This window comes from Planococcus citri, chromosome 2 (genome assembly GCF_950023065.1).
Source record: "Planococcus citri chromosome 2, ihPlaCitr1.1, whole genome shotgun sequence".
NCBI classification, from domain to species: Eukaryota; Metazoa; Arthropoda; class Insecta; order Hemiptera; family Pseudococcidae; genus Planococcus; species Planococcus citri.
The window spans coordinates 31,795,700-31,823,038 of record NC_088678.1 but is presented as its reverse complement, the minus strand read 5'-3'; the positions used below and the strand labels follow the sequence as shown (position 1 = coordinate 31,823,038).

The window sequence follows — 27,339 nt, the reverse complement described above, 5'->3', positions numbered from 1 at the left end:
TTGAACGAAGTCAGAGTGCCTAAATCTAAAATCAGGCAGTTTTTTTCAGTTTTTTGAAATTTTTTTATATATGCTTTTTTTGTTTCATGATGGTTGCTTTTGGTCTAGAATTTAGCGCTGATTAGAAAAAAAACAAATTTTTTTACTCATACATATTATGAGTTTTCGGTAAATCAATTTTTCTGCCAACATAAGGAGAAATTCTGAGCCAACAGAGCAATCCTACGAGATGAACGAATATGAAATAAAATATTGTAGAACGTAAAATAGTAGTTTTTTCGTTGTTTTTTTCTTTTTTTCATGAACTGAGTTTTTGTGATGTTTGTGACTGAGGATAAAAGTTTCAAGTTTTGAATTTGAAGCAAAAAATCTTTAAAACTGAGCTTCTTAGGAAAAACTATCATACTTTGATAGGTCATGCCCTACAATTTTGTTTCTTATCATTAATTTTTCTTTCGTTAGATGGTATAGTTGGCCCAGAAAATCCACGTTAATCTTCAAAAATACCTACTTAAGTAACAAAAAATTGGAAGACTTTTTCAATAAAAAAATTGGGGTTGCGAAAAAATTTTACGTGACGAATTTCATTATTAGACATATATTTTTCTCGTGATCATTTTGAAATTTCCAATAAAAATCATCTGTTAATTGGATTTCAAAAATCATTTTTCGTTTCAACCTCTCATGAAAAAAATCACATTCGTTTGGTCAATCTTTTCCAGAATGATTTTTTTGGCTTCTTTTTCGTGTTGGGTCTGAGTTCAATGCCTCTGAAACTGGTTGTCAAAAATATCTCGTTTCTTTGAAAACACCTTTTTAGGTGTAGGAATAATTAACTATAAACCTCATCTTATCGATTTTGTCATGGAATGAGTCTCAAAAAATTTTCATTTCATTTTATTTGACATTTGATGGGTTTTCAAAAAAATATTTTAGTACCTAATATTTAAAAACTGGAGTTTTGAAAAAATTTCAATGCATCAGAAAACCTTTTTGTGAATGTAATTTTTATGGCAGAATTCTAATTCTTCAAAAGTTTGCTTTTGATGTGCACAAATTCTCAGTATGTTCAACGGCCAGAGGCGGATCGAAGTCTTGCTATTTGGGGGGGGGGGGGTTGTATCATGTCATTTTGCCGACAAAAATAAAAATTTTAATGAGCTGAACCAGTGGTGTATACCAATTGAAACTATGGAGGGGAGGGGTCATGTTTTCATTTTTGGTGGTGGGAGATCGAAAAGAAGGCAAAATTACTGCTCGAGGGAAGCAAGAGTAGAATTTTTTAAAAAATTTGTTCAAAAAGTAAAAAAACGACCATTTTTGTATGTTTTATTTCAAACTAATTTTTTTCACCAGAACACAATTCAATTTAGTGGCTCTGTTAAGAAAAAATGAAAAATTCGCACTTTTCAAATGGTTTGAGTGATTTGAAAAAATAAACAACATCAATTTTAACAAAAGAATTCGGGTTTATCTTAGATTTCTTGAAATTGAAAAGTAGAACAATATTGATTTTAATTTAAAAATTCAGTTTTCTCGATCTCAACTTTTAAAAAATTTCATCAACGGTTTCTTGAAATTATAGCAGTAAGAAAAGAACCAAGTTGGCTCGAGCGAAACGAGGGCAAAAGTTGTTGAAAATTTGTGATTTCAAGAAGAAAAACAGTAGTAATTTTTATGTGAAAATTCAGTTTTCTAGAAATGATGTTTTTAAAAGTTTGAATAAAAAATTATGAATAATTTGAGAAACAGAAAACAACAATGCGAGGGCAAAAGCTTTCGAAAAAATAATAATTTTGAGGGTAATTTTGTCAGAAAATCAACAATTTTGCCGACAAATTTTCGATTTTGCCGACAAATTCTGAATTCCCAAAATATTGGAGGGGTGTGTATACCCCCTATACCCCCCTTAAATCCGCCCCTGTCAACGGCTCATGACATTGAAAGTTATTGGTCATAAACAGAAAGCAAGATTGCAAATAAAGGTCTAGAAATATTTTGACATTGAGTACCTATATAAATTCGTTCATCAGAGTAAGTTTTAGGGCGAAAAACGAAGAATAGACTTGTGATATGAAGCACAGCTCAAAATTCTTTGAAATTATTGAGGTTAGTCTCAAAAAGTCAAAACTTCTCCTTAAAGAAGTACAAATCGAAGTCCATTTGCCATCTTACCTCTTGTTAGGGCAGTGGTGCCATTCATTCAAAGGGAAGATGTTTCCGTATATGCTACATATGTACCTACATATTCGCATGATTTAGGCTACGGACATGACATGAGCGTTGAGCGTCAGCGTGAGCGTTTTCAAATTTTCAAAATTCGTTTGCCGCTCTCGCTGATGCTCAAATATCAAAATTGTTTGATATTTCTGAGCGTTGAGTGTCATCGCTCAGAAATATTCTCGTCAAAACCGTCCAACATTAAGATTACGTTTTTTAAATTTTTGCTAACGCTCAACGCTCATGTCATGTCCGTAGCCTTAGAGGAACTTGAATCTGTTTTCGTGAACCCCCTGCCCTATAAAACTGTGATAATAGGTACTTACCTACCTACCGGCTACTTGTACATTGTACACGTAATGTACTCACGCAAAATTCTCCACACAGCGTAACTCGAGAACTAGGTAGTTAAAAATAAATTAAACCTAATTATACACTGTAGAGCTGAGAAGTGAAAGAGAAAAATACCCGAAAACTTGTCATCGCCTCGCGAGCTTGTCCCGAAATTCTGGTAGGTAGTCGTTTTCGTTTTCAGACCAGTTGACTGATGTCTATAAGTAAGTATTTCGGTGTGCTGTAGAATTTGTCCCGAAGATTTATGCTAATAGTGCGGCTACAAATCATCGAACAAATTAACTGGGTGTCTGTAAAAGATACGTATCACTTAATCAATCTCACACTTTCAGGACTAGGAACATCTGCTGCACCGTGTTCTACTATGAGTGAAATTTGTCTTCTTTCATCTGTTTGTCTCATTTCTTATTGAATACTAATACTTGCTCTTTGGAGACTGGAGTTGAGATTCAGTTAGAGTAAACTGGTTCAGTGGCGGAGGATTTTGAAAATTATTTCAAGATTTATCTATCAACCTAGTGGGAAAATGAATAAAATCGAACATTAAGTAACACATCTCTGATCTTTTTTTCTTCGCCTTTACCACGAACAGTCCCGGCAACAGCAACATCAAAAGTACCACCACAACCATTACAAATACAGGGTCTTTATTATTAAACCTTATTCAAATACACCACCAGCACCATTGGCAATCACATATAGGATATTTTCAATGTACTTCTTGATTAGGGAATAGCTGTTAATTTCCAAAACACGACGCGACTGCGACTGCCAGAGGAAGCAGCAGAGACTTGTTTGTATTAGAGAATTAGATACACGGTTTAATGAGGAAGACGTGGCGTTTAACAATGCGACGATAATAATTTCATTTGTAGTTTCGAACGTTAGTTAGACAAAGAGGAAAAAAGGATTTCTCCGCGGACACAAACGTGCAGTGATTTTTCTGTTTTTTTTTTTTTTTTTGGATGGATTTTTTTCAAATTCATTTAAGAACTATTCTCTTTCATTACGGTTGGGTTTTTTGTGCTTTATCATAATTTGTTATACTTGTTTACGAGATGGCCGATGGGAGCAAGTAAGGGAGTGAAAAAGTTTTTTAACGAGTAACTCGTTCAATTTATTTTCTTCGAAAACGTGTACAAAGGGGGTAGAAAAGGGTTGTGTTTTATTTGCGGCTCGGCTTCGGGCTTATATAGGGTGCTAGAGTGTCGTTAAATTACACTCTAATGTTGGTAAAAGTCGCACTTAAAACGTAATGTTTTATCCATTGCGTGTTAGTATAGACTTGCGGTGTGTTGCTTTTGTGACTGGAATTTTTGATTATGGCTGAGGAAGAAGGGAGGAGAAGTGTGCGCGAATGCGAATTTTCGACCGTGTGACATAGTTGAACAACATCGTAGGATAGTCTTACCTGATAGGATGGTATTAGGATTTCTCAAAAACGACAACGAAGCTGCAAAATGGGTCGGTTTTCGAATGAAGAGGATTGTGACGTGTATGAATTTTTACGTCATCATTGTCGAATACTATAATTCTACTTACATTCAAATCTAGGTAAGGTGTACGTAAAATCGTATCTAGCCAAGGCGATGATTATTTTTACGTGAACAGAATGGAGCAGGGACGACAACTGCAGCTGCAGGTGATTAAATTCTTCAAAAAATTTGTTGTTTTTTTTTTACACGCGCGAAAAAATATGGTTTGTGTTTAATCAAGGAAATATTACGATACACAAATGTGCTCACAGCAAATGTCTTATACCTACGCTACGTGTACGATTTTTTTTTTTTTTTTTGTAAATAAATGGCACGACTATGCTGTAATACGTACCACCGAATTGTTTACGTATTTGGTTGTTTTAAAAAAATTTTCGTATAGGTTGGCGCACGTGTGTCAAATTATCAAACGAATTTCATATGATGAAATTTTTTATCGTTGGAAAATTTCGATAACATTGTCGTCTGTGGTGTTTGTTTTTCCTGCTCGACGTCGCGACACGAGCAAGAGCAACCGATGAATCTACTCGTATACGAGAGTACAACGAACAATTCGATAAAAATTCGACGATAAAACGTGTATGGGATTTGAAATTAGTGTAGATTTGCGATTAAATTTGTTGTTTTAAACGATTAATGTAGGTACTGTGCTCTATGGAACGTTGAACCTGAACCTGGTGGAAAAAATTAGTCGAATCAATTAAGGTAAATGGTGAAATTACGAGTATTTACACCACAGCTTGGTTTGCTGCTGCGGTTGACGTTGGTGATATTAGGTTTATTGAAAAATTCAAACGATCGCGACATTTTTCCATTTTCTATTCGCAGTAATTGACCCGAATAAAGTAAATGAAGTTGCGATACTCGCCATGGTGGTTACAAACTCGTATTAATGTAATTACGATAAAAAATATTGCAAAAAAGAACACAGGGGGAATGGGAAAGGGAATTTAAAAAATTACCACGTTTTTTATTGTGTAAATAACAATTTTTTTCTATACGGATTGTTAATAATAACGGTTTGTGGAATGGAAAAACGGATGTTCGGATTAGTTAGATGGTTGTGTTTTCTTTTTTCTGTTATTATGCACTCATTTCATTATCATTGTGTAAATACCGAAAAGCTAAACGGCAGAATTATCGTCGGCGATTGTTGAAAATAAAAAAACAGAATTAAGGGGCTTTTACACGAGGGTTTTTTGGTGTAGATTTTTCTGATTCGTAATATTGTTATGAGAGATTTGGATTTGTTGGGAGTGGGTTGATTTTAATTGGACTCTGTGATAGAGAAATTGGAGCTAAAACTAAAATTTGTTTAAGAAAAGAAGAAAAAAGAACTGGAGCCATCATCCATAAACTTTCAACTTTTTCCTTTCAAATGTTGAAATTTTGTGTAACGACTAACAAAGGAGGTTTTGTATCTAATCATCAAAAAATTATCATAATTCCATACGAATAAATCAAAACCACCTCACTATAGGGAAGAGTCTCGGACACATGGGAATTTATTTTTCGAGCCAGACAGGAAAATATTGATAAGAGTATTCAAAAGTATGCCAATTGGTCAAATTTCGAGTGCTGGATTTCATTTATTGATTTCTAGAAAATTTTAAAAAAATTTAATTTGGCTCACTTCCAATTAAAAAAAACTAAAATTAGATCGATTTGAGATAGAGAGCTTGAATTTGGTTTGTACTCTATTCTTGATTCGCCAAATCGATGGCTAAAAATTTTGAATTTGAATAATTTTGAAAATTTGTGAAAAATTTACGGAGGCTTCAGAACGACTCAAAATGCTCACCTGGCTATTCAAGAGGTCAAGAATAGTGCACAATGATCAAACACTGTTCTGTTATTGTTGTTTTTTAAAATATTTTTTTAATAGAAAGTGAATCAAATCAAACTTTTTAAAAATTTGCCAAAAATGGAAAAAGAAAATTCAGCACTAATTGAAATTTGGTGAGGTGATATATTTTTTAATACTTTTTTGATTTTATTTGTTCGGTTCATTTTGAGGAAAAAATTATAAAGTTCAATTGTAAGTTTCACTTTCGATTTTTTTAAATTATAAATCAAACCCATAGATACATTTTTTTATATGAAAAAAAGATCAAGTGAGTGAAGGCAAAAATTTGAAATTTGATTTTGTATTTTCAAATCAATAGATGTGTTCTTTTAACGTGGATTTTGGCAGATTTAAAATCCACAAGAATCTGCTCGGGTAGCAGCTTTTGAAAATGGATTTTGATTTTACTTTGAAAAAGAAGGCTTGAGGTTTTGAAAAATTGGTGAATATAATCTACATCTAATAAAACGTTTTTGAAAATTTCAAAATTATTCTCAGCTCCCCCCCCCACACAAAAATTGTGTGAACCACATTAGCCAATTAGTTGGGAAAATCTGGCGTGGAAATTTGAAAAATTTGAATCTCATCTCCACCCCTCACAACATGACCATATTTTTTAAATTATTTTTTTGATGATTTATACCTACAGAAACCAGAAGATTTGAGGTGCAAAAATTAATTGAAAGTTCAGATTAGTCACATTTTTTATTTAAAATTTATCCCACCTTTTTAGAATTTAATAATTATAATTTTGTTAAAAATCTGTGCTTGGATTTTTTTTAAATCCAAAAAAAAAACAAAAAAATTACAATTTTTCATGGAGGGAGGGGGTCAAATATTTTTTGTTTTGGTGTTTTGTTGGGGAATCCGAAAAGGTCATGGAAAGTCATGTCAAAAGTCATGGCACAGTTTCATTTGGGATTTGAAAATTTGTTGGACACCCTGTAAAAATGTTTTGTTCATCTTTTGATTTTTCCCAACTTGGAGGTCTTTTATAGAAAGACGAATGATGCTTAAACGATTTAGGTAAATAAAAATTTATTCGTTGCTTTTTTTTTTATTTCTTGAAATCGTGGTGGGGGGTCTACATAATTTAATTTTCAATTCAGAATTCAAAATTTTCCGGAATTTAAAAAAAAATAAAAACTTGCAACTTTGGGTGATGAGAGCAAAAATATTGCAAACAAATTCCACAAGTTTGAACAAGGATCATCCTAAAGTTGATATTCAGGCTGAGTTTCCTCAAAAACACAACAGAGGCTTGAACCTAAAAATCCTGTGCTAATAATGTTGAGTACAATAGCTGACATTTTTTTCAAATTTTTAAATCGCAACTCGGATGAAAAACTGCACTTTGTATTCAAAATTGTGCATTTTAACGAAACTAAAAGTGACCCTTAGTTCCCTAAAAATGGAGTGTTTGATGAAAATTTATCATTCGATCGATAAAAATCAATTCAATGTAGTATTTTCTAATTAGGTACCTATCCTATACTTATTTTCAATCGAACGATACAAAACGAGATTAACAATCACGTTGACCGAAACCGATCGCATCCTCTGCCGTGCTGGTGATCCGGAAACTAGAACTAACGACTGAAAAATCGACCTCAGCGCAGGAAATAGAACGTGGCGCAAAAATTACCGACAACGCTTCGATCCTGAACGGAAATTAAACCAGAGGGATTGTTTTTTGAATTATATGTCTGGTGTTTGCCTTCTAAAATACAGAATCTTTGAAATTTGTACAAGCAAGGAATAGGACTGGTTTCTGGGAAGGATAATCGACACTCGTCTAGAGAAATGGAAAAGTACACAGTGTTGTTGAACCATTCGTAGGATCGTTTCGTTTGAAAAGTCGCGTCGCGTCGTCTCAGGAATGAGTATTTTTCGTATTAGCGGCTGGAGCTCGGGTCCTTTGACCTTTCGTATACCTGCGTCGGTCGGCATAGAGACGTTAAAGTATTAAAATTCAAATTAAGTTTCCATCGCGCATAATGTAAACGCGCCTTTAATTTAAGCCAGAAAACTATTCGAAGCCGAGCAAACATTATTAATAAATCATGGCTTAGAGAAAAAAAAATTGAGAATTTTAAAAGCTGAAAAGAATAAAAACGAATGAATTAATAAAGCGCAACGAGTGAAAAAAAAGGTAGGTGCCCTACGTCTCGTCGAGGAGAGGAGATGAAAACCACGCGGTAAAAAGAAAAGTGGAAAAAATAAAATATATGAAAACTTATGGAAAAAAGTGAAAGAAAGATGGGAGTAATGTAGACGGCGGCGGTGGCGACAAGATGAAGACGAAGAAGCAGAATTATAAGAAGAAGAAGAAAAGTTAAATAAAAAGATTAAACTGAGGAGTGAATTTTTTTTATCTACGTTCGGCCTTAATTACGTTCCAGAAAATGAGAATAGGCCCCTAAAGAGAGTGTGCAGGGAAGGCGGATCGGTGCAGGCAGTTATTTTGATTGGTTAAAGTGATTAGTTTTAATTTAGCTCTTGTCTACTTCGCTCTCTTTGTCCGGTATATATCCGTCTTCGTTTATCCGTTTTGTTTGATCTTGCATCCTTCTTTATCCGATACCCTGTTCCGCATTAATGGCGTTTTCTCTTATTTCCATATTCTAATTACGATTCCACCCTTTCTTCTTTCCTTCTTTACCGCGTTTTCTCTATTATTTGTCACAGGAAAGTAATTAAAATAGCGGCAATTTATTACTCCGGGAATGACACGTGCACTTACAATATAATCGCCAACTTTTTAATGATACTTCTCTTCAACCTTGTATTTCGTTACCCCCCCCCCGCTCGCTCCTTTCGTCTCGTCGCGCTTATACATTTTCCTACCCGGTAGTGCTGTACGCGGTGGTGAAGAAGCGACGACGGCGGACTCTTGTATACCTTTATCCCTCTCTCGTTCTTTCTCTCTCACTCTCTCTCTCTCTCGATGGTAATCCTTTTCTCGCTTTTAATTTATCCCTGTGACTCTTTGAATATTTAAATTTGCTCATTGAAAAGTTTCATCGTCTGAGCTTGGCGTGTAATTGCGAAAATTTGATTGTACCTTTTGTTCCGCGACGACGATATGGTTGCAGTTTCGGTTCGTTCCAACTTTTTAAATCAACTTAGATATGACGAATTTGAGTGCATTAAATAGATTACATAGAGGTGGACTTTTCCGGGTGGAATTTCCCAAAAATGGTGCGATTTTTCAATGAAATTTGCCTAAATAAAAATGCTGAAAGATTTTGATCAAATTCAGTGGAAATGTTCATTTTTAATTGAAAGTTTTCCAGGAATTTTTTTAGGTGTGGTGGTATCCCTGGAGGGGAGTTATGGATCCTCATAAAGGAAGAATTTTAGAAAAAAATTGTGGATTTTTTGCACTAGCCCATACTCAAAAATCCAAATTCTGCATTTTCTTTGTGTACATATCCTAAAAAATGAGTTATGAATTTATGATCAATTGATCATGCATGGAATTGGACTATTCAAGTTGTATGAGAAACAATTGCAAGAAAATGTGTGTTTTTTGAAATAAAAGTTGTCATAATACATATGTACTTTGAAGACCCCTGGCTTGGCCTACTTTAACCCAGGAGTCTAAAATTTGTCATGGGACACCCTTATGACAAAAAAAACCTTTCTGACATTTTTGTGAAAGGTACTCCGAAAATAGAGCCTTTTGAAAAGCTATTCAAGAAATTACATCAGGAAAAGCCTCTACAAACCAAACGACTTTTATTAGCATTAAGAACATGGGTATTTGTCAGGATAAAAAAAACAGTATTAAAAGAGTATATTCGCCAATTAGCAATCCATACAATCAATGTAATTATCAAAAATTAATCAATCAATCAATCAATGAGGTTGTCAGGTCCGGAGTTCTGGCTTGGCTGGAACTTGGATGGATGATAAGCAATCTGTAATAAAAATGATAATTTTTGAGTACACACAATATGTACTACTCATTGATCATGCAAGGCTTGTATATAATTTGTAAATAGCCACTTCTCATAAATAAAACTCAAAAACCTCCGTCTCATAAATAACACCTTAAAGACTTCAGTCTCATAAATAACACTTTAAAGACTCCCGTCTCAGGCGTTGCCGTCTCAGTGATGACCAACTATGGGGCTGCTTCAGACCAGAGTTCCAATAATAAGGCTTTTGACATATTGTGAGTTGCATATTGGTTTGCCTGAACTTTATCAATTTGGTGGGCATTCTTATCAGTGAGTATCAGAATTTCATATTTCGAACAATTTTCACAAGGTGTTTTTGAAATTTATAGCTTTTATTTAATCTTTACTTCAATTTTAAACACTGTTAAACCCTGTGATGGAAAAAGTAAAAGATCTGCTCTTTGTTGAGATTCACAGACATTTTGTTAACTTCTTTAAAACTCGATGAAGAGAGGATCTTTTTCCATTACAGGGCTTAACAGTGTTTAAAATTGAAGAAAAAACAAAATAAAAGCTATAAATTTCAAAAACACCTTATGAAAATTGTTCGAAATATGAAATTTTAATACTCACTGATAAGAATGCCCACCAAATTGATAAAGTTTAGGCAAACCGATCTGACAAGACGTATGATATGCGTAATAAATGGCGACCACTGTACTAATCAAAATCACTGTCCTAATTAAAATCATATCTTGGTGCTTTGCAAACATACTGCATCAAGATACCATGCAAACAATTAAACAAGGCCTATTCTAAACAAGTATTCATGTATCATAGTACTCAGTTAGATAACTTTACATATTCATGTAAGTAATAATTTGTAGTCGTAATCTTCAATATAGCATCGATGGAGCAGGTATATCTTAGGTGACCAAGGAAAGAAACAGCAATGAGCACAAGCACTTTACTCACAGCACAACTTAGAACGACTGAGATCTCTGTGCTCAGCCAAACTCTTTGCTGGTACAATGTACTCACTATTTCGTGAGAACTTCCGCCTGTCACCCATGGTTGCTATGATTACTCCTTTAATTAAGCAACTCAATGCAGTTGCAATATATGCGTATTTGTGCATTGTAATACTTCAGAAAAAAATCGTAGTGAAAACAAAGTTTTACATTTTGTACTCTTGGGATTTAATATGTGAAGAAAAATAAAGTGTGTTTTTTGAAAGAATGAGCATACTTTGAAGACCCCTGGCTCCACCCCATTTTTCACCTAGGGGCCTGAGATTGTCATGGGGCATCTTCAGTTCAAAGTAAACACTTTTGAAGTATTTTGGAAGATGGAAAAAATTCAATCTATGAAATTGGATTTGATTTACACATTTTTTACTTGATTTGCTAGTTTTCAATTCTCAATTCCTACCCGGGGTAAAATTGCAAAAAACTGAGTTTTTTTTCTCTTTAAAAAATACCTACTTTTTGAGGACCCTTGGCTCCATTCTCCTTTCACCCAGGGGGTTTAAATTTTTCAGGGGACACTTTAAACTCAAATTAAACTTCCTCCATGAATTTGGTACAACCACAAATTCAATAAGTTCTTGGAACGGGAGCATAGAAAAGTGAAATTTCAGACTCAGGTTCTCCCAAGTCTATAATAATGAAATAAACTGAAAGACTATCAATTAAAACTGACTAATTTACTATAATTTAATTTTCCTTTGTTTCAGGTGAGTACGAATTTGTATCGTTAAAATTAGCTATACTTGAAGAACGTGCCCTTAAGTAAGTCAAAGCATGATCATACTTATACGTATATTTTTTTATTTTTTGGTCCATCATCAAAGTACAAATTTCCTCGATATTTTAATTAGGGGCATTCACATATCACATATAAAAAGAAAATAACTGCGAAACTATCGCACCAATATACCACCCTACTGGAACATCCTGCATCCTGTATGATCCCTTTTGTTGTCGAATCATCTGTGTACGTCGTGCACCACGCCTTTTGGCGAGTATTCGTTTTTTCGAATAAATATCCGTACTGAAATACATATTACCTACTATCGTCGCGTTTAAAAATCACACCATAAGGTACCACATACCCCTCTCCCAACACATCCCTTTTCGCGTGTTATTGCGTATATAAACAAGCCGCGCACACGGCCCCAAAAATGACGGACCCTTCCCTCTATTTATGATGATTTTTTTCCCTACAAATCTTTTTTTCTCTCGACTACGAGTACGAGTACCATGCTGGAGTTCTTGGAAAAAATTCAGTGTATGTAAGGCAGGGTAGAGTAGAGCAGGACATGTTTATTTTACCCTCACGCCCGACATTGAAAAGCCAACTAATTGCGTGTCGACAATGGAGAGATTATTAAGCTATTAAATGAACATTTGACGATGGACGTGCGCCATGTGATGCGAACGATACATGGAGGGCGAGGAGAGGCGCGAGGTACGCGGTTTTAACAAAATCTTAACGTTAGTCTGTATCTTTCTCTCGCTCTTTGGGATACTAGTACGTATATATCGCCTTCTAACACCTCTCTCTATGCATCTTTACTTCTTTGCCTTTTAATTCCATTCCGTTCCATTCCAATCTGTTGTATAGATTTAAAAGTATGGTATACACGAACGAGCCTATACAAAGTGTAGCTTCTTAAACATGTGTAGAGGTAAGGTTAGGGTGTGCGTGGTGTATTGAAAAAGTAAACCAAAACCACCCCGAGAAGTGTAATAGAAAACCCATTTTCCTAATGTATACACACGTATTTTCGACTCTCGTGCTATGTCTCGGATTAGATGAACTGAACGTTACATATTTTAACATATACAAATAAGACGAAGACAAATATCCAACATCCGATATAGTGAGAGTGTTTACGAACTACCCACGAATGTATCTTTTTACACCGAGAATATCTTAAAATTCCTCCTTTTAATTCTCGTAAATAATTAATATATGCCTGCTCAACTTGTGAAGTGGTAATGCAATCTTTACCTCGTGCCATAAAAACGTATGTATGTACTTACGAAATGAAGAATTATAGATGGTATTTGATTTGGAATCTCTTTTCAATGAGAAATTTCTTAGATATCAAAAAACATTGGAATGTTATTGAATTACGTATTAAGTACATAAGTCTGCCTATGCAATCAGAATATTGTGGAGTATAACAAAAGAAGGTCGTGGATGCATAAATAGGATCGTTCTGAAAGGAGGTAGAGAGAAGGAGTTAATCTTCGTAGTGATTTTTAAGTAAGTTGTGAGATTCTGTGGCTATAACGAATTGGACTTATTATGGAAAAATGTGCATATTTTTTCATTTGAGGGATAGTGTGGGAAGGGAAGGGGAAGGAGGTGTTGACTTGATTTTTGAGGAAGAAATTTGGATTCTACAACTCGAATAGGCATTTTTAGAAAGAATTTGGAAAATATGCCATTTCTTAAAGAATAAAATCCTGTTCTATTTTGTCCAACTGAAGCAAGATTGTCCTCTCTTCCTCCCTCGTCACTCCTCTTGACACATTAGGAAACATTTTCTGTTTAAAGTTTATTGTTTTTCACTAAAATTGCCGAATCGGAGTATCAAACAGGTCTTTCTAATTTTAAAAGCCCTGCTCTTGTCCTGTTTTTCCATCAGAAAGTCTTGTTGTTTGAATTTTTTTTTTTTTTGACATCAGCCTCTGAATTTTAGAATTTATTTTCCTCTTTGTGCTATTTTTGAAAGAATTTGATTACGAAATTCTCAGTTTGATAAATTTTCCAGAAATTTTCATATTGAAATTTTGGAAAACGAAAAAATAATTAAGATGGTCAAGATATCTTTGAAGGTAACCTTTTCACCCCTCACTCAAAAAAAAGAGGTAAATTCAGGTGTCCAATGGTATTGAAAAGGTGAAAAATTAACGCGTAGAATTTTGACCACCCCCTTCTCCTCCTCCTCCTCCTCCTCCTCCTTCTCAAAAAAGTGAGGCATTTGAAAAAATCTTGCCAAAAGTTCTGCTAAATCTTGCTGTTTTATTTTGACATTTTGTTGACACGTTTTGAAAAGTTTGGATTTTTTTTCATTTTTTCATCCAAATTTTGTAATTATTCGTTTACTTTCTTCTTCTCTCAGAATTTCAATTTTTTATTCTTCACCCACTCCCTCCGCCCATTTTTCTAAAATCAACATTTTCCCCCTACATTTGCAGGAATCCTCCTATGAATGAAAATGCCAAATGTCAACCTCAAATCAATTAATATGAGCTCTACAGACGACACAAAGTTGAAAACCATGAAAACTATACAGCTTAGCTTAAGCTGCAAAGTGTGCGTAGCTAGCTGCCTTTCAACAGCTATAACCGTTTACATAGGTAGTGCATATAAGGTGACTCAACCATGTCTGATGTCACAGTGATGAGAAATAATATTTTCGAAACTCTCATTGCTTCTAAATAGTAATTGTTTTTCAGTGTTTTTATATCTTCCAAATTACAAAATTTCAGAATAATTCGTACGCTTACATTGCCTCTAAATTAAGAAATTTCTAGTTGTTTTTCATAGTTTGCATTGTTTTGAAATTTACAAAATTTCAAATTAATTTCCCAAATTCCGTATTGCTACAATTTCTTTCAATGAATTTTCAGAATTCACATAGTTTCTAAATAACAAAATTTTAAATTATTTTTCAGAATTTTTCATTGTGGTTGATTATGAAATTTCCAATTAATTTTTAGAATTCACATTGCCTCTAAACAGAGCTGTAGGTCCAAAACGATTTCAGGATTGAATTTCGGTTTTGGGATTGAAAAAGTTGTTTTGGTCCCTGGTTGAATCGCTTTTGGTTTCAGGATTTCCGTTTCAACCAATTTTAAGCCCAAATTGACTAAGGGATACTGCAAGAGTTTGAAAATGGAAGGTTTTGACATAAAAAATCCAATGGTGTAATTAGTTTAACGTTTTAAATGCATCTTTGCTTAATTTGTCGAGTAATTTTTATTATAATCTGAATGATTGACGATAAATGATGTAAAATGACTATTTATCAAGATATAATCACTGAAGAAAGGAAAAAATTGAAATCCCGAACCGTTCCAGGTTTGTTTAGTTTCTGCCACTGGACACAATCGAATGCTTTTTTATGATCCACAAAGCAGAGCACCGCAGGAACGTTGTACTCACGAGCTTTCTCGATGAGCATTCTGATGTTGAGGATTTGCTCTCTGGTGCCTCTTCCTTTGGTGAATCCGGCCTGTTGTGGTGGGATTTCAGACTGCATGAGTGGATACAAACGATCATAGATGATCTTCAGGAGTACTTTCAGGGTGTCTACCAGGTCGCTATAGCGTTAAAAGTCGCGAAAAGTCGCGATTTTGAAAATAGGGCGCTAAAGTCGCTAAAAGGTCGCGATTTTCGCCAAAAATACCAAAAAGTCGCTATAAATTGTCCAAACTTCAAATTTTAAAAACTTTTCGTATTATTATTCAATGTTAATGCTACTGCCAAATTAGCATTTTAAATAATCATAAAAATTCAAAATTTCAAAAGCTTTCGCCCTCGCTTCGCTCGGGCATATTATTTCGTTTTCTTTAGCTAAATGTTGAATCTTGATGATAGAAAAATTGACTTCTCACATTAAAAATGATATTTTTTCACTTCTGGAGAATTGTGAATTTTCGTGTTACCAGTGCTTTTGCCCTCAGTTGGCTCGGTTCGTACGGGCCATGTAGGTGTATTTTTAGAAATATGTACCTATTGTAATATTTTGGAAATTATTGTTAGATTGCTGGAGGAGCAGGACCGTCAAGAGGGGGAAAAGAGGAGAGTTTACCTAGGACTCGCTCATTCTGGAGGGTCCGACAATAAAGAAAGGGCCCGTGATGGAAGAAAAACGTGTTTTTTTACTTTTCAAAAGTCAAATTTTCAAAAGCTTTTGCCCTCGCTTCGCTCGGGCTTGTTTTCTTTTCGTTTTACACATCAAAATTTCTGAAAAAATATCATTCAACTTTCAAAGTTTTGAAGTGAAAGGATGAACTTCTCGCTTAAACAAAAAGAAAAATTAGTGGTTAAAATGACTAGAAAAAGAACAATCGAAGAAATTGAAATTTTAGAACTGAAGAAAGTTAAATAGATGGAAAAGGAAAAAGAAAAGCTCGAAAATTTGGATGACTATTTATGTCACATGGAAACTATTGAAAGTTGTCCAAACCTCCCCCCTTCCAACCACCCAATAAGTGCAAATTTTATTGGAACCCAATTTTTTTCGTTAGAAAATGGGGGGGGGTACTGAAAAAAAGTCGCGAAAAAAGGTTCTTCATAAATTTTTTTTCATGTTACATGGGAACTATTGAAAAATCCCATTTTTTTTGTTGAAAAATTGGGTGTGGGAACTGTTGAAAAAACCATTTTTACGTTGGAAATTTTTTTTTGGGGGGGGGGTGGGGGGTGGGGGGGGTACTTTTAACTGGAAAAAAGTCGCTAATAGTCGCGAAAAAAAGTCGCTAAAAGTCGCGAAAAGTCGCTATTTTTGAGAATTAAATTTTGGTAGACACCCTGACTTTGCTTGTCGGTTCCGGGATTGGATTTGAATCGGGATTTAATCAGTTCTGGTGTCGGGATCGTTTTGGTCCCACAGCTCTGCCTTTAAATCACCAAATTTTGAATAATTTTTCAGAATTCTTATTGTCTTTGTAAATCAATTTTCAAGTTCATATTGTCCACAAATTGCAAAACGTTTACTCAATTTTTGGAATTCACATTGCCTTTAATTTTTCGGAATTCCCATTATCTTCATAATATACATTACAAAATGTCATATCAGTTTTCAAGTTCACATTATCTACAAATTGCAGAACTTTTAATGGCCTAACCACTCGGCTAAGAGTTCACTTCGAGGGTTAGGGCATTAAAAGAATATAATTTGTTTGGTAAACGCCCCACCAAACCACTCCCACTTGAAATACATGGCTCACAGACTGGGGGTGTAGCAGGGTGAAATGAGACACAGGTGTTTATAAAGTGATGATGGAATAAGACTGGGGGTATAGCAGGGTACAATGAGCGGCAGGTGGTTTACAAGTCCCCTTCACCATTTTTTAGGAATTTATGCATTAAAATAATGAACTAAAATTGCAATAACTCGATCAGCAATTACCCATCCGAATTGAATGGAAAATAATCTGTACCCTCCGCCTTAATGATTCTCATGTTCTGTCCAATAGGTACAAAAAACGGTTGGATAGTTTAAGAGAACATTCATTTCCAATGAAGTTTCATTTCTCAAAGCGAAACCAATAATCTTTATCAGTCTCTGATATTGACCTCTGGCGTCTCGCGACATTATTAAGCTAATCAAAATTTCACTACCTGAGATTTGGCACTTTGCTTTTCATAGATTTAACCCTACCTCTCTCCCTCTTTTCCATCTTAGAAAAAATCGATCACCAGCCATCCTTGAACTGCATTCCTCGTTGAATTTTATGAAAATTTTAAGGATTCGATTATGGAATTTATTTTTCTCGAAACTTTGTGATTTCCCGATTTGGCAAAAGTTGATCGTCATTCAGTCTTGTGCATCATACAAAAAATTTTCAAAATTCTGGTTCCAGAACTCGATGATTTTGCCTGGATCCTCAAAATTTCCAGTTATTGAAAATCAAATTTCGTTCATAAAGACCCCTTCTAACCTTCAATTGGCATCTCGTTTCACCCAAAAAATTTCGAATCCACTTTCTTCCCTGCTTTTATGTATTTTTTTCTAGAGGAAATTCGGCTAAAAAGGGCTTTGGAAGCAACGTCAATTCAATCGTGGACAAATTAGATTGTATAGTATAAGTAAGAACGAGAAGTAGGCTACTCGTCGCAGTCATTGTCGTTGGAAGGGAGGGATAAATTTCATTCGGTTGGTTCGGCAAATTACCTACTTTTAATAAGGGCGACGAATTGATCGGTATATACAGTACACGAAGTTGAAGCTGAAATAACGCTTTGCACGCCGCTTGAGTTGGGTTGGATTGGGTTTGCCAAAGTTGTAAAACGTTCCCCGGAGGAATAAAGAGAGTGAGGCGCTTGACATTTTACGATTTGCGTATACACACGGCTTTATTATAATCCTGGTCGGGATTTTTTTCTACTTTTTCTCTCTCTCTCTCTCTCTCTCTCTCTCTTCTGTTTCTTTTTTAGTACTGGTAAATTTTTGTGCGAGGTGCACGGCTGATGTACTTACTTATTGGACGATGCTATATGTGTGATGGTCGTAGCATATACTACATTGTAGTGTGTTGTAGTACGAGGTCCTACTACGTAGTATATCGAAAATACGAGCGAAGCTGGGCTGGGCTTGTGAGCCGGGTCCGGCGGCCGCCGTCGCGCCGCGCTGCCGTTGACGAAATCGTTATAGAAGAAACGTGTGTGCGGACGCCGGAGCGAGGAGAAATTTAATTTGAGACCAGTAATAAACGATGTTATAATACCCGGGTGGACATTTGTCACCTTTGATTAGAAAACCGTGAAGGAACAAAAAGCTATGAAGTGTCACGACGATCCAACTTTAACAATTTGAATTGAAATAGAATGAATGAAACGTCAAGCCGTATCCAGTTTATTAAAGAAATTCTCTCGGCCCGGACTACGAATCGAATCTGCTCCCTGAACGCTTTCTAGCCTGGCTTGGCTCTTCTTACGCGAGTATCTCCGAAACGGATCGCGATAATGGCGAATTAGTCGCCGCGGTCGCGTCGAGGGCGCAATTAAAACGCTTTGTTGCGGTTGTCGAGAGTTGAATTGCATTTCTCTCGCTTGTGCTGCTGGTAGAATTGCCTCCAGCTTTTTTTTTTATCCGATGCAATCAGTCGAATTGTTGTTTACGTATACTATAAGGGTGTGCGAGCGCCCGTGCTACGTGATCGTGTCGAATTGGCCACCTGCTGGGTGCACGTTTGGATGGAGAAAAATCGCGATGGCTGGTTTTGGTGGTATTTTTGTCGCAATTTGGAGCAATATGGTTGGAATTGCGAGATGTTACGTTTAAAAAAATGCATTGTTCGATTTTCGAGGTTTTTTTGCACGATACGAGCCTACGAGGATTCAACCCGTTGCAAATATGAGCTGCTAATGAAGCTCTATTCTGATTTGCACGAATAAAAGTATTCTTCAAAGGTAGCCAAAGGAGTGTGATGGTAACCGGTGCTTTGATGATGAAAGTCATCGTGGCCTGTGAAATGTTTACTTTATAAGGTCGAGTAAAGAATATTATGCTCCCTAGGGTGGTTTTTTTGCGTAAGTACTTTGTAAACATTGATTTTTTTCTATAAACATTTGGTATAAAAAATATTCGCGGTGATGTGCTCTGTAAAAAAAAGTTTATTTGTATTTTTTTCAATGAATAGCCTGATTTATGTGACAGTCGGTGCCTAATTTTGATGCATTGTGCAACTAAGGGGATAGAATTATGTCTGGAGCTGGGTCAATTGAAAATTGGAGTAAATTCAAGTCTCACAATGAATGATTGAATGCATTTTTAAGGCATTCTAGAGCTTTTTGGCGAATTTATTTACCATGCCCTGTATAGGTAGGTAATCCTTTTTTAGAGCTTCTGAAGCCTTGAAATTTCACCACGGAGACTCTAAAGATCATTAGTTATCTGTGAAAACCTAAATTTTGAACTGTGCTGCTTTGAAATGTGTTCCACCTTTCTCTGGCGCTAGCGAGTATTCTAAAATCTGATGTAAACATAAATTGAGAAATTACCATACCAAAGCAAATGATACGAGCCCTTAAAATCCAGGAAGCCCCTCCACGTGAATTTTGAGCCCTTTTTGTGTCCTTTAAGCAAAAAATAGCTTTTATTTCGAAGACGACGACGACAACGATAGAAATTGAGAGCACGTTAAATCTGTAGCCATCTTTTAGCAGTTTTACGGCCGAACAGCATTTCTGCGGATTTTCTTCGATTAGGTATCGGCCACTGTATGAGAAAGCGAACAAATGAGAGCGATAGAGAAGGACAAACGATGGAAAAGTCACGAAAATAAAAGCGATTATCAGTATAAAACGAAATTAGTCTTCTGAAAGTCGAATGTGGAAACGATTAGTTTTTGGTGGAAAGCAAATAAAGCGAGTGGAAAAAAAGCTAACGTAAAAGACAAAACGAGAGAGAGAAAAAAGGAATCCGAAATCTTCGAAAAGACTAAGAAAAGATTACGCTGAGAAAGTTTAAAGTTTTTTCATCGTGAAATGAAAAAAACAATGTGTACTTATTTTGGTATTCTTGAACTTGAAATTTTAAAAACAATTTTCAACGTTGCATCGTAGAAGAGAAAATTTTGATGGAAATAAAAAAAAATCGCACATTGGAGCTGATTCTCGATTTATTAGTTGAGATTCATAATTTCAAAAATATGTAAGTCTATTTCTTTATAAAGTTGATTCAAAATTAAATTTTTTTAAACATGAATAAATTTCATAATTTTTTCTAAAACTGTCAATTTTTTAAAATTTAATTAGCTTTTTTTGAAGACATTGCTTGAATAAAAAATTTCAATTAAAAAAAATAAAAGTTACAGTTGTGGAAGTCTACATTTTCTATGGAAAATTTTGAAAATTCGTACTCAAGTTTCAACAAATTTTAGAAATTATAGGCTACTCAGTTTCATATGAGTCCACGTCAGGTCCAACATGGGATTTGCACAATATTTTTCAAACCGTACAAAGGTAGATCGAGAGATCAAGCCAAAATGTATCACCAGTCAAAATTTCAAATGCTAAAGTGCGTTTTTCGATTTTTGATGAATTTTTGAAAATCAAATTTAGGCCAAAAATGAGAGGAAAAGTCAAAATTTTACTAAATTGACCAAGAAAGCTGAAATTTATGGATACATCCTATTTTCGACATGCTAAATTAATTGGAAACTGTTTCAAACCGTTTTGAGCAGTTCTGGAGCCTCCAGTAGATTTTTGAAACTCGAAATTCTCACAAAATTTCATCAAAATGGTGTTGGATAGCCGAAATTTACTCTGCGAACTAATTTCAATACGCTACGAAGTCAACTGCAGGGGGATTTCAAGTTGTTTTGCAGCGTCCAGCGATTTTTTGAAAATTACTGGAGCCTCCAGTAGATTTTTGAAACTTGAAATTTCCCCAAAATTTTGTCAAATGGAGTTGGAAAGCTGAAATTTATTCTGCAAACTACTTTCAATACGCTACACAGTCGAATGCTGGTGGATTTCAAGTCGTTTTGGAGCTTCCAGCGACTTTTTGAAAGGTCGTATGGCGTTTTTTAGAAAATTGAAATTTCCGAAAAGCAGCTGGAAGCTTCAGAACTATTTAAAACCACCATGTAGTCGACTTCATATCGTATTGAAGTTGTTTTGCGAAGTAAATTTCATCTTGCAAACTCAATTTGGTAAAATGTTGCGAGAATTTCAAGTTTCAAAAATCTACTGCAGTCTCCAGAAATTTTCAAAAAGTCGCTGGAGGCTCCAAAATGATTTGAACCCACCTGAATTCGTCTTCAGAGGGTGTTAAAATTGGAGTGTAGAGTAAATTTTAGGTTTCCATCTTCATTTGATGAAATTTTGTGAAAATTTAAAGCTTCAAAAATCTGCTGGAAGCTCCAGGAATTTTCAAAAAGTCACTGGACGCTCCAAAACGACTTGAAATCCCCCTGCAGTTGACTTCGTAGTTTATTGAAATTAGTTTGCAGAATAAATTTCAGCTTTCCAACTCCATTTTAATGAAATTTTGTGGGAATTTCGAGTTTCAAAAATCTGCTGGAGGCTCCAGAACTGCTCAAAACAGTTTGAAACAGTTTGCAATCAATTTGGCATATCCAAAATAGGGTGTACTCCAAATTTCAGCTTTCTTGGTCAATTTGGTAAATTTTTGATTTTTTCCCTGATTTTTGGCCTTTTGATTTTTAAAAATTCACCAAAAATCGAAAAATGCACTTTAACATTTGAAATTTTCACAGGTGATAAATTTTTGTCTGATCTTTCGATCTACCTTTGTACGGTTTTAAAAATTTAGTGCAAGTCCTATGTTGGAACGCAAAATCTGCGATTTCAGCTGACCTGTCAATCAAAATGGCCGCCATTTTGTGAGTAGGGCCTTTTTTTTTAGTACAAGGGCTGTAGAAATGTTCCTTAGGACTCCCCCTTTAAGAAAAAAGTTGTCCCGGAGGATCGAAGGGGGGTGCAATAGATCCTTAAGCGGGCTCCCCGACTAAATGCAATTGTTCCAAATTTTTTTCACTCAAAATTTAATTATTTTTTTGCAATTTTTTTCTGACTTCATATTTTGTTTTTTTTTTCAATTTGAAAAAAAATCTTCGCTTTGAGAACTTTCTGATTTGTAGATCCATTTTGCCAAATGGTGAAACAGGGTGCCCTGACCTCCTACCTCCTCCTTCCTCTCCCTCCATCACTCGTCCTGACCTTGAAATTAATCAATTACAACCCATCAACAGAGCCTTTGCTTCTCAACAATTCTCATTCATCTACGTACCTTCTTTATACAGGATAAAAATATCATCACGTGCTTATCTCTAAACCTATCTATCGCATCGTTGATTAAGGTTGGGCAAATTTTCCCGAAGAAAACCGGCCGGTCAAACAAAAAAAAAAACTAAAAAGGATCGGAAAAAGTGGCGTAAAAAAAAGTTTATTGTATTATTAAAATTTCAAGTTTTGTATAACGATGAAGAGAGCAGAAGAAGTACGCTGACTATAGCGAGGGGCAGAGGGATGGGCGTAGTAAAGGAAAAAAAAGAAGCCCCTAATCAAAGTTTAATGAAACGAATTAATCTTATTTTCAGATCTTGGGTACGACGACGACGCGGTGGCGTGGGTTTAGAGGAAAGGCGCTCGCTATCTAATTTAAAATGGCGGGAAAATCCAATCCCGTTTTTATTGTGTAACTTAGTTCATTAGCGTTGAATTTTCCCCTTTTACTTCGTCCTTCCTGACGTTGATCGACCACCTGATGGGTTTACCACTATATCTGTGTGCTGCGGGTGCCGTTGATTGGATAGGGGTGTTTTTTTCTTTAATCAGCGAGTACGTCGGACGATTTTCATTAAAATGATGTTACGTACATAAAACAATGTATATTCATAAAAGACTAAGTGTGCTCTTTTTTTCTCGCCGTATCTCTCTCGCTCGCGTATACCCTGTCCGTGCCTCGATCCCTCGCTCCGTCTTCGTTTCGCTTTCTCTTCTCCGTATTTTTTTAATGAACTAATTCGATCCAACCCTTAATGATTTTCTGCCTGTTATTTTAATGAAAAAAAGTAATTTTCTGCGTTTTGTACACGCGTTTCATTCACGCGCTCTACGCTATACTATGCTGCAAACCTTTGGGATTTATTCGCCGCTCGTATCAAAGGTTGCATTTACAAGGTGTTAGATGCCTGCCTTTGAACTTCGAATATAAAAGGATAAGGGTTCTATGTAATTTGTGGTGATTGTGTTTCAATTTTCAAGTGTGTTGAAGTGTTTGTGTTTAGTACTTTTACGTCAGGGCTGAAAAATATTGCATGTAGTGAGTATACCTACTTGCAGTGTTGCCACCTCGAAGAAGGTTTCGAGTCATTTTGCAGCGTCCGGCGGAATTTTTAGAAATCTCAGTTGTCCAAAAAGGTTTGTCACATTGTTGAATTTTCGGAAGTCAGAAGCCTAAAAAGGTAAAAAATCAACATTTTTCTGCCCAACAAAATTTTTTGGAGATCAGTCACACCCAAAGAAGGTATACAGCAGAAAATCAGAACCATCCAGATTTGATGATCTTTCTGACACCAAATTTCAATCAAATCAAAATCCCATTCAATTCAACAAATTCGTGATCAGGTAGTCTCTTCACCAACAAATCCCACAGTCAGTCTGCAATGGGTGCGTCATTCACCACCACAGCAAAATATATCGGAAAAAACTGAACACGACACGTTTAAATAGATTCATTCATTATTCGAGCTACAAATAATATATGCTGTAGTGTTGACACGACGATTAGAAAAATGAATCGATGAGATTATATGTAATGGTCTTCTAAGGTTAAGCACTTAACGTGGTAAATATAGTGTAAATTCACACCTCCGAGCAAGAAGGTAGATATATGTATGCATAAGAGTAGTTTGAACGCAATTAGCATAAGGAGAAACTCGTCTGGCGACTTCCCTGCTGGTTAAATATTGCAGAGCTACTTGAGTCACTTCATAAATGTACTCGTATTTGTATTAATGTAGGTATAAACGTTAAAGATGATGGGAACCCACACTCTACGATAGATAACTGTTATTTTTCCTTATATTTCTCAAATATAGTTCGGTAAATTAAATTTGTTGAAAAATAAATTGAAAAATTTCAAGTTTATAGATATCAATAAAAAATAAATAGGTTTTTAAATTAATAATTTTAGCTTCTGGTCCATTTACCTAGAGACAAAATCCTGTTCTAAAATATTTACATGGGAATTAAAAACTCACTAAAAAAAAACACACACAGATTAGACTAATGAAAGTAAAATAAAAAGTAGTAAAGGTACTTGAGAGGGATGAACCTGTATGCTTTGAACCATAATGCACGTACTTAAAGAGGATATAGGTGACTTACGTATGGTCTACCTATACATATGTACGAGCATAAGAATTAAGAACAGACATACAGCATATACTATAGACTATCGATACTGGATAATATGGTGTATAGAGGTAGGTTATTTATGTCAATCAGGATAATGTTAATGTTGTAAACTACTTAGAAGTACAATGAAATGCACTTATCATTGTATATTGAATAATATTGCCGATGTTATCGCTTTTTAATAAAACCATCTGAAAACACAGATACGGTCCGTGTAATACTAATAATAACATTTCTCATTGCGACAAAAGATTTATTGCTGTGTCGCAAATACGAGCTCACTCGCGTATTATACACAGATATTTGTAGTATGCGAATGCATTTTAATATTAATAACGATGTTAATGTACGTATATCTGTAATTGATATAATAAAACGCATGCGCGACAATAAAATGAATCCCGATGAGATGATAAGTCGATATTGCAAAATTTATTACCGATGAACGTATTAGTATTATGTATGTATTTTAACCGTGTTTTTTCCACATAGTTATTTTTTTAATTATTTTTCATTCTCTGGCGACAAACTGTTTAAAAGGTGGTTAGATAGGTAGGTATACTGCTGCATCGTCAGCGTTTTTAGGAATCATGCCACCCCGCACCACGTCATCAGCCAGGCAGACTGTAAAGTTATGTGCTGATTTTGTGTTACATTCAGTACATTCTATTCAAGCATACCTAAATCTATGTAGCTACATTTTACCTTACCTATACTCTACGCTTTAGAATGCCTCTGCTTAAGATTATGAGATTAAGTGGACTGGAAATCTGAGACTCTATTCGTGTTTCGCAGAGGGAGAAGACTGTATGCTACCTACGAGATAAATTAGCAACATGTCATTTTATAAATAAACGTTTTGATAACATAGCCATATTGGTGTATGAGAAACTCATTCATACCTACAGGCAGAAAAGAAATCAGGCGAAAATATCTATCTGTGAATAAAAACTAATTCTTATCCTTCGTTTGATTTCAATTCTGTAGGTAACCACCCCTTCTTTCCCACCAAATGGAAACATGCATTACAATTTTTATAGATTTTAAAACAGTCATTATGAAGGTACAATTACCATCTTGACATAATTATGCCAGATCTGAAATAATTTGAAGTGCATCTCATCTCAGTGATCTCACATTAAAAAAAACATAATTTTTCAGTCTATTTAGTCGAGGAGCCCGACTTTTTTCTTAAAAGGGGAGTCCTAAGAAACATTTCTAGCCCTTGTCCTAAAAAAAAGTGGCCCTTCTTACAAAATGGCGGCCATTTTGATTGACAGGTCAGCCGAAATCGCAGATTTTGCGTTCCAACATAGGACTTGCACAAAATTTTTCAAACTGTACAAAGGTAGATCGAAAGATCAGACAAAAATTTATCACCTGTCAAAATTTCAAATGCTAAAACACGTTTTTCAATTTTTGGTGAATTTTTAAAAATCAAATTTAGGGCAAAAATGAGGGAAATATCAAAATTTTACCAAATTGACCAAGAAAGCTAAAATTTGGGATACACCCTATTTTCGACATGCCAAATGGATTGGAAACTGTTTCAAACCGTTTTGAGCAGTTCTAAAGCCTCCAGCAGATTTTTAAAATTCGAAATTCCCACAAAATTTTATTAAATATGGAGTTGGATAGCCGAAATTCACTCTGAAAACTAATTTCAATACGCTATACGAAGTCAACTTCAGGTGGATTTCAAGTCGTTTTGGAGCATCCAGCGATTTTTTGAAAATTACTGGAGCCTCCAGTAGATTTTTGAAACTAAATTTCCTAAAAATTTCATCAAACGGAGATGGAAAGTCAACATTTATTCTGCAAACTAATTTCAATACACTACGAAGTCGTCTGCTGGTGAATTTCAAGTCGTTTTGGAACTTCAGGTGGATTTCAAGTCGTTTTGGAGCATCCAGCGATTTTTTGAAAATTACTGGAGCCTCCAGTAGATTTTTGAAACTAAATTTCCTAAAAATTTCATCAAACGGAGATGGAAAGTCAACATTTATTCTGCAAACTAATTTCAATACACTACGAAGTCGTCTGCTGGTGAATTTCAAGTCGTTTTGGAGCCTCCAGCGACTTTTTGAGAGTTCGTATGGTGTTTTTTGGAAAATTGAAATTTCCAAAAAGTAGCTGGAAACTTCAAAATCATTTAAAACCATTTGAAACCACCATGAAATCGACTTCTTATCGTATTGAAATTAGTTTGCAAAGTAAATTTCAGCTTACCAACTCCATTTGCGGAAATTTCAAGTTTCAGAAATCTACTGGAGGCTCCAGTAATTTTCAAAAATTCTCTGGAGGCTCCAAAATGATTTGAACCCACCTGAAGTCGTCTTCAGAGGGTGTTAAAATTGGAGTGTAGAGTAAATTTCAGCTTTCCATCTCCATTTGATGAAATTTTGTGAAAATTTAAAGTTTCAAAAATCTGATGGAGGCTCCAGGAATTTTCAAAAAGTCGCTGGAGGCTCCAAAACAACTTGATATTCACCTGCAGTACTTCGTATCGCATTGAAATTAGTTTGCAGAATAAATTTCAGCTTCCCAACTCCATTTTGGCAATTTTGTGGGAATTTCGAGTTCCAAAAATCTGCTGGAGGCTCCAGAACTGCTCAAAACGGTTTGAAACAGTTTCAAATCGATTTGGCATGTCGAAAATAGGGTGTATCCCAAATTTCAGCTTTCTTGGTCAATTTGGTAAAATTTTGATTTTTCCCCTCATTTTTGCCCAAAATTTGATTTTCAAAAATTCACCAAAAATCGAAAAAATGCACTTTAGCACTTGAAATTTTGACAGGTGATAAATTTTTGCTTGATTTTTGAAAAATTTTGTGCAAGTGTTATGTTGGAACGCAAATTCTGCGATTTCGGCTGACTTGTCAAT

At 35.1% G+C, this 27,339-nt stretch overlaps 2 protein-coding genes across 11 annotated transcripts in view; one reads left to right on the top strand and one right to left on the bottom strand.

Annotated features, from left to right (window-relative positions):
• Positions 1–15,099, bottom strand: part of LOC135834057 (uncharacterized) — a 51,344-nt gene extending 36,245 nt beyond the window's left edge. The window contains exon 1 of the mRNA XM_065347895.1: positions 15,003–15,099. Coding sequence (XP_065203967.1) covers positions 15,003–15,099 — 97 coding nt within the window. The remainder of the gene's footprint in view (positions 1–15,002) is intronic.
• Positions 1–27,339, top strand: part of LOC135835428 (LIM domain only protein 3-like) — a 272,343-nt gene that overhangs the window by 17,145 nt on the left and 227,859 nt on the right. The window contains exon 2 of one of the 10 annotated variants that reach the window (XM_065349669.1): positions 11,557–11,611. The exons of the other annotated variants lie outside the window; for them this stretch is intronic. The gene's annotated coding sequence lies outside the window, so the exon portion shown is untranslated. The remainder of the gene's footprint in view (positions 1–11,556; positions 11,612–27,339) is intronic. 10 annotated transcript variants of the gene reach the window in all.